Source organism: Kogia breviceps, chromosome X (assembly GCF_026419965.1).
Source record: "Kogia breviceps isolate mKogBre1 chromosome X, mKogBre1 haplotype 1, whole genome shotgun sequence".
Lineage (NCBI taxonomy): Eukaryota > Metazoa > Chordata > Mammalia > Artiodactyla > Physeteridae > Kogia > Kogia breviceps.
In genome coordinates this window covers 59,807,348-59,820,941 of record NC_081330.1, presented here as the reverse complement: position 1 = coordinate 59,820,941, position 13,594 = coordinate 59,807,348, and the positions used below count along the sequence as shown (strand labels likewise).

At 37.4% G+C, this 13,594-nt stretch overlaps 1 protein-coding gene across 6 annotated transcripts in view; it reads left to right on the top strand.

Moving 5' to 3' along the window:
• The first annotated feature begins 6,150 nt into the window (after positions 1 to 6,150).
• The window catches only part of APOOL (apolipoprotein O like), a 178,889-nt gene continuing 171,445 nt past the window's right edge, over positions 6,151 to 13,594 (top strand). For 3 of the 6 annotated variants that reach the window (XM_067023128.1, XM_067023125.1, XM_067023126.1), the window contains exon 1: positions 6,167 to 6,214. In XM_067023128.1, coding sequence (XP_066879229.1) covers positions 6,200 to 6,214 — 15 coding nt within the window. In that variant the 5' untranslated portion in view covers positions 6,167 to 6,199. Of the gene's footprint in view, positions 6,215 to 13,594 lie in introns of all 6 variants that reach the window. The other 3 variants (XM_067023124.1, XM_059051267.2, XM_067023127.1) reach the window with 3 other exon arrangements.

The window sequence follows — 13,594 nt, the reverse complement described above, 5'->3', positions numbered from 1 at the left end:
TTCTCTCCTGTCTGGTATATATCTTTGATATTATACAATGTGTGACAGTATGGTTTCATAGAGGAATTTTACCAACAGTTTGTTCTCTGTACAAATGCTTAGTGGCTAGCTTTACACAGTTCTTAGCAGCTAGATTTACACAGTTCTTAGCAAAAGGAAGTCTTTTCCTCTGGTTCCTATGATAAGTACATCTTTGAATGATGCTTGTTTGTTTTGGTCTCTTCCCAACTTTTAGAGAAAAAAGTCATCAATTTTATTTCATAAATAATTTCTTTGTACTTGTTTTAGAAAAACTCGGTTAGTTTACATTGAATGTACTCTGAACATGGCACGAAAGCATCAATAAAATCAATCTATTATTTTCATAATTCTCATAATGGACAACATCCTAAGGATTCAGAGTGAATGCATCACTGGTCCAATGAAATCTAATTTTTAGATATTTACCATTGTATTTCCTGGTACCATTTTTTCCTTTTTTTAAAAAAAGCTACTTATGCTACTTATGCAAAATTATCACATTTCCAGATTCATGTGTCTAAGTGCATAATGACCAATAGTCTATATTTGCTCAAAAAGTATACTAAAAATATACTACTATTTTTTCCTTTTAGATAATAAGGATGTCATTAATAATTAATGACTCATTATTAATTAACTAATAATGTCTTACCTCTGTCCATAGGAAAAGAGTTGTTTATACTGTTTTCTCTAATTCTTCACCAATTCTTCACCTTTTTATATCTTTATTTTTATTAAATATGTAATACATGAATAGTCTCATCAGAAGAATTTTAAATTGATACAGAAATAGAGAAAAACATAAAAGTTATGTTCATTATCCATATTTATATTGTTATGGCTTGTGGTTTTCAGGTTACTCATTGTAGTACTTAGACTATCTTAACAACTCTTTTACATATTATTGACACACTCTTCCACCAATGATTAATTTTTGTTAATTGAAGACCTAAAGCAACCTAATTAGTAACAATAAAATGCAAATTTAACAAATCTAAAGATTAAATGCAAATACTGGAAAATATACTAAGCAAGAGAAAATGAACCATTAACTAGAAATTAAATGAAATAAAATGTCCTTGATGTGCACACATAACCTTTGAGTCTACAATTATTATTAAGACTATAAAGAGATTTCTGTAAAAATATTAATCTAAAATCTCAAATTTCTGAATATGTGAACAAAATTATTTTCTCATATTTTTACTCTAAAACTTCCAAATAGCCTTAAGAGATAACTAGGAGAAAGACCACTCTATGCTCATCCTGAGCAACCTCATCCGTTGATCACCTATATACAAGATTCCAAAATCTTTGTAGACATTTCAGACCTCTCATCCAAGCTCCAATATGCAACTGAATGTCCCACAAATATCTCATATTTGGCACATCCAAAACTGAACTCATCATCAACTCACATCCTCCTTTGCTCCACTATACAACCGTCCTTGGGCACGTTTTATTGTAATAAACAGAAATTTACTCAAGGCTGATCATATTTCTTTTTTTCATCTCATGAAACCCAACTGTTTCAGGGCATAATAGTTATGGGATTTGGTTTTCTGCTTTAACAATGAGCTTCTCTTCTATCCTAGATTGAGGGACACTAATTGTACAAAGTATGGAGTATTTATTCCTCTCTTTCAGTGAAGGAAAATTCTATTTCCAAGAACTTGGGAAAAGATGTAAAAAATTAAAAGTTAATGTGTTGTGAAGGACTGGGGACATCAGGCTCTTTCTCATGATCATCAGACCCTATTATGGGGGAGACATTTTAGAATGAAGGCTTTTATGAATAAAATTCTAAAGAAAAAGTGAGTAGAAAGAGCAGAGGAGAAGACAGATTGAATAGGCTCTCTGTCCTGAAGTTCATATGCCTGGCCATATCCTTGAGTCCCATAAACTATAGTCTGGAAGGTGCTGCAGCTAGTGGGTTGCTATGAAGGGCACTGTGCAAGTGCCCAGAATCTCTTATTAAATGGAGAATTCATACCAGCACCATAGCTTGGAGATGATTCACCTGGTTAGGCCACTCAACCTGAGTGGAAACCTTGCCATATTGTGCCTCAAGGTATTGCAATGAGACAGGCTGGGATCTGGGACCCTTTGCTGCAGTGCTTGCACCTAGACAAATATCTCCTTGAGCAACAGAATACAAAGGAACTGTAAGGGACTAAAAATAACTGCACAAATGCGCAGTTGAAGCAAATTATGAGCAACAAGATACAAAAAGACCAAAACCCAACTGCCACTTCTGAGGTGTCGGAGCAAAAGCATGATACTTCACAAGATCCCTGCAGATAGCACCACCAAAGGATTGAGCAGACCACCCAAGCCACCCCTCTTGCCGAACCCACGAGTCTGCCCCCACACTCACCCCATTTAAGGGACCAGCTTGCCCCCCCTCAGGGAGCAAGCGAGGGAACATGTTTCCTGTTCTCACTCCCTCATGCAGCAGCATGAACACCAATAAAGCCATGCCTGAATTTTCTTGTCTGGCCTTTTATCAATTTCTATTGATTAAAGAGTCCAGGAACCCTGGTCGGTAACAACAATACAAAATGAGCACAGGACGTAGGACTTCCTGCCACTTCCTACTAATACTACTACTCCTCATAACGTCCAGGATTTAGGTTGCAGACTTTGAGTGTGGTCTAAATATTTAAATATCAGAATATTTTGTCTTGAAAACTTGGAACTGAGTAGAAGGGACTGCTGTAATGTTTGGCAGAATATCTCTCTTTCTACTGTCTTCCTGACACTGAGGTTGAGTACCAGTGCACTAGTGTTGTTTTCTTTGTATCCTTTTTTCCAAAAATGGGAAAATAAAAGTAGACCAAAAATCTATATATTTCTTACATGTCTTGTACTTCACTCATTTAGGTTAACAGATTATGAGTAATTTTGTGCCAACATATTTGACAACTACGATGAAATGAGATGTCACTACTACTATAACTCAACATATGAATCCCTAAAAATCAATGCACCATGAAATAATGTAATAAAAACTGAAGATCTTATGGGGAAAATGAGATTAGAGGTGCAACACTCAAACACTTCATCAGTGACCCATTACATAAAGATAGGAACTTAATAAACATGGTAGCACACTTTTATGCATGTTAAACAGTTAAGAAATATATAAATACTACATACAATACATAGGAAAGTCAACTGAAGTTTGCTTATAGAAACGGATATAGGAAGGGTTGCAGCTTGTGAGTCATTGTGAAGTAGTTTTAAGCAGGATTAGCAAAATTTGCAATCTTTCACAGCCTTAAATCTTAGGTCATATTATTCTTTCTTTCAAATGTAGGCCCTTCAAGAGATGCATATATAATAGATAACTGTTTCATTAAAATTGAAATTGAAAATGTAATCCAATGTAATCCTTCTTCTTCAATTATCATGTGTTTCACTGCTAGAAATTCTTCTGCAAGTTTTAAATCTTCAATCACATCTTCACCCAAGACTGAAAGCTTTGGAAATTGCAACAGTGTTTTAAATCACCAAACCATCATTGAAGGGGCCACTTCTGCAGGACCTGACAATTTTCATTTAAGGCCTTTGTGTATAGATAGTGCCTTCTCATTGAATGTGAGAAAGGTTGCTCCTAATTTTTTTTACTGTCTAGTCTTCAATCCATAGATTCATCAATCTTTTCATTTCTTATATTACTTTAGGTCTCATTACTGATTTTGTATTTCTTGAAGTTTTTCCAGACATAGATGTTTCCTTTATTTTCACTGTATTGTCTCAGAAGGTCCAAAAATACATATTTCTTTGTACCTACTGCTCAGGAGATATCACATATTCTCACACTTCTTTCAAAATTCTTGGTTACTTCAAACTTCACCTCAATATTTAAAGCTTTCCTTTCTCATGCAGTGCTTGGTGTTTTGGGGCCAGAGTGCTTAGACACATTTAGGATATCGTTTACTTACATAGAAAAATTCACAAATAAAAAATAGTAACAAAACACAATTTTGTAGGTAACACCTGAGTGAACCAAGGTATCTGGTAGATGTTTGAGGAGTCTGTGTGTGTGTTTTGTGCATTATTACACAGTCTGATTGCGCTGGGTGCTGTTTCTGCATTCACATCGTGTTTCTTATGGACGAAATAGTGCATGAGTGAACATGAAATTTATGTAATTTTCAAATTGTTTCCTAATATATCCACCATTTTGGAACAAATTCACCTTTTTAAATAAGTGTTATTGTAAAACTGACTGTGCACAACTCAGCAAAGCAGCCACAAGAAAGAATGGAAAATCTGAGAGCATGTTAAATAGTTTATATTTATAATTAAAAACCTTATTACAAAGAAATTTCCAGTCCTTGATGGCTTCATTGGTGAAATCTTTTAGATATTTAAGGAAGTAATAATGCCAATCTTAAACAAACTTTTCCTGAAAATAAAGAGGAAACAATTCCCAATTTGTCTATGAAGCTAATAAAACACTGATACCAAAGTCTTAAAAGAAAATTACAAACCAATAACCATCATGGACATAGAGGTAAAAATCCTAATGAAAATATTAGCAAATGGAATTAAGCAATATATAAGAAGAATAATGTATTAGTCTGCTTAGGCTGCCATAGCCAAATACTATAGACTGGGTGGCCTAAACAACAGAAATATATTTTCTAAGTTCTGGAGGCTGGAAGTCCCAGATCCAGGTCCAGCAGGGTTGGTTTCTGGACACCATTGAAGGGATAAAAAGGCAAGCCACAGTGTGAGAGAAGATATTAACAACACATAAAACTGGCACAGTGCTTGTATACAGTCTTCTGAAGAACACCTACAAATAAATGAGAAAAATGGACAACAGAATAGAAAAAGAGGGCTAAAAACTTGAATAAGCACTTTATGAATGATAACATCAAAATGGCCAATTGAAATATGAAATGGTGATCAATTTCATTAGACATCAGGGAAATGCAAATAAAAACTTGAATGAGGGACTTCCCTGGTGGCGCAGTGGTTAAGACTCCGTGCTCCCAGTGCAGGGGCCCCGGGTTTTGTTGCTTGTAATCAAAGAATGCTGACCAATACAGAAATTGTTATCAGGAATAAAGAGTAGTTCAGAGAGAAAGGTGTAGGGATTTTGAATACTCTTAGCCCTCCAGATCCTCCCAGATAGCCCCCATAAAATGTCAGACTACCACTCTCTCCTGCTCAAAGTTCTAAATTTTTACATAAGTGACCTTTCAAGGTTAGGTATAAATTCAATTGAAATAATTTTAGAAACCGAAAGAATCAGTCTTTGAGTTTAGCTTTTAAAAATCTCAGCTTATTTTGACCATGAGAAGTAAAGAAGATTTCTTTAGTATGGCCATCAGAGGTCCCTGAGATTTATTATATGCCTAGGGGCAAATTTGAAAAGCTGCACATACTTTTCCTCTCACGTTAAATTAGTCAGTGCCATCAGATGTAGCCACTTCGGACACACTGGCCATTTTTTTTTATTGCTGTTCCTTCTGCTTAGAAGGTTCTTCCCTAAATTCCTTCAGGACTTTTCTCAAATGTCACTTTATCAGAAAGGCTTTCCCTAATCTATCTAAATCAATAAATTCTCACCCCATCCCCATACTGTTTTATTTTCCTTCATAGCATTTGGCACTTTGTAACATTCATTTGTTTCTCTTTTCCTCCTGGAATCACAAGCTCCGTGAGGGAAGGCATTTACGTTATGTTCTGTACTTTGAACAAGTGCCTGGCACGTAGTGGGCGCTTAGTGACATACTCTTAATCTGTATGAACTTGCCCACGTATTGCAGAGGTAACGTTCTTTTTGTGACTATATAGTTATTTATTAAGGCAGCCGTACTTGGATTTTAAGTCCTCAACTAGAAAAATCACATATGCCTGAAAAAACGAACATAATGAAAAGTTCTGCACCCAACAAAGTACCTTTCAAATGGACTATGGAGAATATTCTGAAAGGGGTCATCAGGGATAGCGACAGTCAACCACAGGGTTGAACCGTTTCCCCCGGAGAAAGACAGCCAACTTCTGCAGCTCCCTAGAGCGGCACCAGGTAGGCGGAGAAAGGGCGGAGCCGACCGGCGAGAGGCGGAACTGGGTGGGGATACTTTGAGCGGTGCTTAGTTGAGCTATTTTGTCCCTTTCCGCTCTCCGTGCGAAGACCTGGGCGGAGAGCGCTACAGCTATGGCGGCCGTTAGGGTAAGTAAAAATTACTTTGCTTAGTTTCTCTTGATGCTGGTAGCCCTCTGATAACTGTAGAAGGGATCCTCCTAACTTCAGAAGGGAGTCCCACGGCAAGAGGCGAGGTGGAGATGGGGTTGCGAGAGAATTGGCAAGGTCAGGGAATCTTTAACGTTTGAAGCCTCAAGACACCTGCTTCTCCCCTTTAGAGTTTCCTCAGCCTAGGACGGTTCTCTCTCCTCAGTCCCCTGCTGTTGACTGTTTACACAGCGGCAGGGTGAAAACTGGGAAACAGCTGGGCGAAAATGGCCCGCCAGGCGACGAGCAGCGAACAGACTTGGGTCTTGAGATGAAACAGAGAAAAGAATCCTGGGCATTTGTCTGGGTGCACAGGGCGGGGCCTCACCACCCTTTGAAGAACTTTGTTCAATTATTTCGGGTGAAATAGACCAGGGTAGAGACGTCTCAAGTCTCTCTGCAGTGCCTGGGTTTGTATTCACTGTTGTTACTTTACGGGTTTGAATGACAAACCTAAGTTTCTTTTGAGTTCTGTAATGGGAAAAGGTGCCTTTACTTAGGAATCTGTGTATAGGAAGTGACACAAGTGTCTGCTAGCTGCAGTTCCCTAAGTAGGTTTCAGTAACAGTAGTCGACAAATATCTAAGTAGACAAATACCTATGGGTAAATATTTGTAGCGGGTCTGAAGTGTAAAATGCACTGCTTGCAGAAGATACAAATATGAATAATTCAGGCTCAGTATCCGTCTTGATTCGCCATTCTCACTCCATTTCTGCTTTCAGAATTTATTTGAATTATCACAACACCCTTCTAACTGGACTCGCTGCCTCTAGCCTGGCTCTCATGGAATTCATTTCCCCCTGCACTGCCAGAGTACTAAAATGTAAATCTGATTATGCCCTTCCACTACTTAAAAATCTTTATTGGCACTCTATCATCTGCCCTCTAGGGTCAGGTCAGACTCCTATGTCTGGAACAGCCGAATCTGCTTTGGCTTTCCAGCTTCATTTCCTGTCTCTCAGGAACTCCTAATATCCATACTCCAAGCCTTTCTCCCTGCTCTTTCTCTGGGCCTGAAGTGCCGTTTCCCATCCTCATCTAGTTAGTTCCTATTCATATTTCACTCATTCATTTAACAGGGATTTGTGTACTGCCTCCCCGTATGCTAAATACAAAATGCCTTTTCCAAGATAGTGTCCCAGATCTCCCCAGTCTGATTTAAATAACTCCTCTTTGTGCTCGAGAGGTCTCTGGGCATACTTTTACCATAGGACTTATCATACTGCAAATAGTAGACTATTTACTTGTGTATTCTATCCTCCTAAACTATAAGCTACTTGAGGACAGTAATTATAATATGTTAATTTTTGTATCCTTAGTACCTACACAGGTATGAGCTATATTAGGGACTCAATAAGTTCTACATGAATAAATAAGTGCCGGGCAATGGACATAAAAGATATTAAATTAATAAGTGGAGATGTATCATATAACAAATGATTGTTATTCAGAGTAGAGGAAGTGCCTTGTTCTCAGGAGAAGTACAAAGTGATCTGAGGGTTCAGAAGAGAGAGTTCACACCTAGTTGAAGAGAATAAATAAAGACATCATGGAGGGAGTACAGAGAGAGAAGGAATGGTCAGTGGTTAAAAAGCAGACCTGAATAGTGTGTTGTCACTGAAGCCTAGAGAAGGAGCGAGTTGAACAGTAGAAGGAGCGAGTTGAACAGTCTTTTGATTTGGCTATTAGTAAGTCACTGGTAGCTGCCATTTATTAAGTGCTTACTGGAAGGCCAGGCACCATGCTAAAATACTTTGCGTATATTATTTCACTTAATTCTCAAGACAACTTTATGTTGTAGATGTTAATGATCACCATTTTACAAATGAAAAACTAAGGTTTAGAAAATTCAATTAAATTTCCCAAAGTCACAATGCTAATAAGAGCTGAAGTGAGGTAAAGTGGTAGAGTGAGAACCTAGATTGTAAGGGGTTAGGGAAAGGATAAGGGGTGGGAAACTGGCATTCATTTAGCACCTACTTTGACCAGCTGCTTTACATGTATTATTTCAGTTTAATCTTCTTGATGACCCTAAGAAATGGGTAGTATCCCCATTTTACATATGAAAAAACTGAGGTTTAGAAAAAGTGCTTGCTCACTTGCTCCGGGTTATCCAAGTGGAAGAACCAGGTTCAAACACAGGTATATTTGGCTTCAAAGTCCCTGATCTTTCCACTACTCCTTGCCTCCTCTGGAAGGGAGGTATACATTACTCTTTAGAGAAATGTTGCGGCAAAAGGTAGGGAAGAAATCTTGAGTTGGGAGTAGCAAATTCCAGGAAGGTTTCTTTTCATTTAAAAAAAGTAGGAGACTATATGCCAATTAAATCTCAATAAAACTGGTGGAAAAAAAAAGTCAGGAGACCTGAGCAGGTTTGAAGACAAGTGGAAATGTGCCAAGAACTGATAAGAATTAATAACAGTGATCACAGCTATTATGCTATTGAACATTTACTGTGCTAGGCATTTTGCTAAGCACATTATGTGAATTTTCGCATTTATGCTTCACAGTGGCCCTATATCTAGGTACTGTTATTTCCAGCATTTTACAGGTAAAGATACTGAAGCTTAGAAAGGTTGAGTAACTTTACCACAGTCACTCAGTCATAAGTGGTAGATTTGGATCTGAAATCGCTATGGTCTGAGTTTAGATTGTGGGGCTTAAGCTTGAGGAAGCATCTCTGAGGCTGAGGTACAAAAATGCTGATCTGTGTTAATTTTGAAGCCCCAGAGATTAATAACAAGGAATAAGGTAGAAAGGAGTCCTGAAAGTTGGTAGATAACTCTGAAAATAGTTTACATACATTTTGAGAAATAAGAACTTTTTGAGCAGATGTGATGGTGGAACACTGATGTGGAATTAGCCTTGAGAACAAGTACTGTACTGATCTCTCCTCCTGACCTCTTGAATCAGAGAGAATGGCTGGAGGACTGGCCTTCATTTAAAAGGATTGGGAGGAATGTAGTGTCAAAAGCTAGATTTCATTAATGCCAGAGATTTGAGGAATTTTGAATTTGAGGAAAATTTCCATCCTAAAAGATATTTGTTTCTAATAGAATACTTAATATTGAAATATGGCTATCATGTATTGAGTATTTCCTATGTGTCAGACACTGTATTATGCTGTTGATGCACATTATTTCATTTAATTCTCACAAAAAGTTTTCTGGAGTAGATAGTTTTATTGGCTTAAAGAACAAGAGTAAAGCAGTAAGGAAAACAAAGCTGAAATAGGAGGTTGTAGTCAGAGAAAAGCTTGTTGAGTTTATAATTTTAGCTATTAACAAGTTCTGGGAAATGGTAAATTCAGGATGTACTCATGGAATGGGTAACTGCAGTGGAGTGAATATGAAGGTCTAAAAAGGTGAAGTCAAAGAAGAGTGAGGTGAGGCTTTTGAGTGGTTCAGCCATATGGATGTTAAAGTCACTCAGAGTTATGGCAGGATTTAGAGTATAGAAGAAGACTATTAACCAGGATCCTAAATCTTCAGTGTGATGAAGTGACCAGGAGGCAGGTGCTAAGGATGAATAGATGGGTGGTATGAGTCTCAGATGAGAATTACTTTTCTTTCCTTTATGAAAACTTTCTTCAGTTGAAGTATAGTATACATACAGTTAAGTACACAAATCATAAGCAGCTTGGTAAAGTTTCGAAAAATGATCATACTTGTTCACCCAGCAGCCAAATTAAAAAAAAAAAAAATTACCAGCAGCCTCGAAGCCCTCCCCTTTGCTCCTTCTCCACCATAGATTAATTAGCGTATTTTTAACTTTATGTAAATGGAATAAGGCAGTATTTACTCTGTTATGTCTGGCTTCTTTCACCCAATATTGTTTTTGAGATTCAGCCATTACACATGTATGCTAGTTCTTTCATTCTTATTGCTCTATGATATTCTAGAGGGTGAATATATCATGATTTATTTATCCATTCTACTGTTAATGGATATTTGAATTATTTTCAGTTTTGAGCTATTACAAATAATGCTCCCATCAACATTCTTGTATATGTCTTTTGGCGCACATAAGTGCACATTGCTGTTGAGTATATAACTTGGAGTGGGATTGCCAGGTCATAGGGCATGCAGCTTTGGTAGCTACTGCCAAATAGTTTTCCAAAGTGGTTGTACCAATTTACATTCCCATTCATGAGGGTTCCAGTTGTTCCACTTTCTCACTAACAAGAACAGAGATTTTTACCTAAGGCTGAGGAAGTAATGGCTTAGAAGCAGCATTGGCAATCAGAAGACAAACTCTACCTCCTGTACCGGAGACACTTTGAATAGCCTCCACTTGAGAGTTACAAGGGAAGCAGTGACCTCAGGGGACAGTCATGTTTCATTTTAGGCAAGGAGAGAAGAAGGTAGACACAATGGAAGGGCTTTTGGATTTTGGTGGAGTAGCAGGAACTTTGGTCAGTGAAGAGAAAATACAGATCACTGTAGAAACTAGAATACAGGAGATGATACATGACTCTGGAATTGTGTTTTTGGGCTTGAGTCAAGGATGATGGGGATGGGAAGGAACATGGATGCCATAGACCTAAAGGTTTCAAAATCCTTGATAATACCAGCCTTCGTGTCAACTTTAGTCTTTGTCTCGTTCCTCTTTTGTTTCATGTGACTGATATCAGAAAGTAGTTGGAGCCTAACAAAGTAAAGTTCATTCTTGGGAAGACGGTTAGTTATCTCCAGCAAAATCAGTTTTTCACTTTCCACTCAGCATTGTTGAGCATCTGTATTTTCAGTGCAACTTTGAAAGTATGCTTTGAAACCCTTAACCATACTTGGTATAGGTTCCAGGATGTTGCTTTATGCCATAGAGTGAAAATGATCTGTGCCTTGCCTCCTACCACACTTATATGACTGAGCTATTCCCTGTGATGCCATCCTCACAGGTGGCCGTTAGGTGTTCTGTGAACCTCATTTAATATGGAAATTAAAAATTGCTTGACATGGACCCTAAAATGTTTGCATAATGGTCACATGTAAGTCAATATTTCCTGATGTTAGCTGTGCATTAGAATCATCTGGGCAGCTTAGAAAAGGTACTGTTGCCTGAGCCCCACCCCAGATGGGGCATTTTAATATTTTAAAAGCCCACGAGTGATTCTCATGTGTTGCTAAGTTCGAGAACCACTGATTTAGGGGAGAATTTGTGGCTTTTATACAGGTTAGAGGAGAAAGGGTATTAGGCTTTTCAGGTTATGAAGAACAGAGGCAAATTCAAGTCATCTTAAGTGGTAGTTTATTGGAAAGTTGCATAGGTTAGGAAGAAAGCCTAGGAAACTGTCTCACCAGCTAAACAAATCTCAAGAAGAACTGTTCAGAATACCACAGCAACTGTGGTAGTTACCATTCTCATGACTGTTCTGCTTCTGCTAACTATATGTGTTTCATATCCAGACTTCCCTAGAGATAAGATCTGATCAGGTTGGCTAGTCACTTACCACTGCAAAATACCTTTCTTAGGCAGAAATTGCACATCAGGCCCCTTTGTAAGGCAGTCTCTTGTTGGCTGCCTTTGGCTCAGATACCAATCCCTGGTCCAGTCAGTTTTGGCCAGTGCATCAGTCCTTTAGTTAACAGCATAGTGACCTATGTTAGAAATCACAGAAGGGAGCAATATAGTTGTCAGGTGCTCTAAGACTTCTTAGAAGGGACAAGGCAATGGATGGATACTTTTGGGGTTCATGGTCTGGTACAATTTACTTTTGAATACTTTCCAGAAGTGATAAAGTTGTTGAAAATATGGTAGGATATATTTAGAGTTGTTATTAAAAGCTAACTTATTAAGATCTTGTAATTTAAATTGGGAAATTGGTTGCCCAAGGATAAAAAAACACTGAGACAACCAGTGTAAGTAGCAATCGGTGGTGGATAATAAAATTTGCTTAGTATAATTTGAAGATATTCAGGGAAAATGTAACCCACTTCTGTAATCTCTCCTGAGTTATATAGACTTGATGGATATTAGTACTCTAAGCTAAGGCATGAGTAGCATACTTAATGTAGATTTGGCCTGGCTGTTTTTGGATATTTTCTCTCAGTCATTCTGAAACTTACTAGGGACTTCTCATATCACTAGGCTAACTGCTACTGCCATATCCCCTCAGCCTTGCTCTGTAGTTCACCTCATTCATTCATACATCCAAATTCCTACTTGATATCTTTAGGTGCATCAAATTCAACATGTGCAAAATTCCTTTATCTTTACCACATTTGATTTTTCTGCTGTATTCCATCATTTTAAAGAATCCTCTACATCCGTACTGTTAACAAGTCTTGTGAATACTTTATACTTTCATACATTCTGATTCTTTTATACATTTGTTCAAAAAATTTTCATGCCCATAATGTGCAGGAGATGGTGATAAACATTGGGGATACAAAGATCAACAAGATAGGAACAAGAGGTTTATAGAAGAGAAAACACTAAAACTAATAAGCACATGAAGAGATACTCAAAATAATTAACAGATAACTACATATTAGAACAATGAGATAACATTTTATTAAGCTAGAGGAAAATAGAATGCTGGTTAAGTCCAAATGTTGTTAGGGATATTGGAATGTAAGCGCCCCCATGTACTGCTGGTGGGAGTATTGACTGGTACAGCCACTGGGGAGATCAATCTGATATTATTTAGTGAAATTAAGTATATACACATGTACTATGGCATGGCAATTCTGTTCTTGAGTGTATATCACAAAGATATACAAGTTCATGAGGGTACTTATAGGAGGATATTCATCACAGTGTTTTTTTATGGTGATGGGGAGTTTGAGGCAATATAGGCGTCCATCACTGACAGGGATAGGTGAAATGTGGTGGATATACATCATGTAATACTATATAGCAGCTAGACGAAATGGGTTATATGTACACATAGGAACACAGATGGATATAAAAGGCTATGTTTTATGAAAAAGGATAAGAAACAAAACAACTGTAATACACCATTTACTTTGTGAAAACAGTAAGAAAAAATGAGATGTGTAACAAAATTAAAAATACATGTACACATTACTACAATATGCATTTTGTAAAAATTCAAACAAAAAGATAATCATTAAATATATGAAAATAGCTACCTATGGTGGATGAATTAGAGTGAAATTTGGCGATTAAAGGAAATGAATGAATTGATCAATTATAAAGGAGGGAGGACAAAGAAGAACAAGACCAAAGTACTGTCCTCAAGGAATGGACTCTAGTGGGCAAAACTGATAAGTAAACACAAGTTGTATTCAAAATAAAAGATATCTAAAAGTTACTGTGGGAGAAAAGAGGAAGAAGTAGTTTACATGCCTACAGAA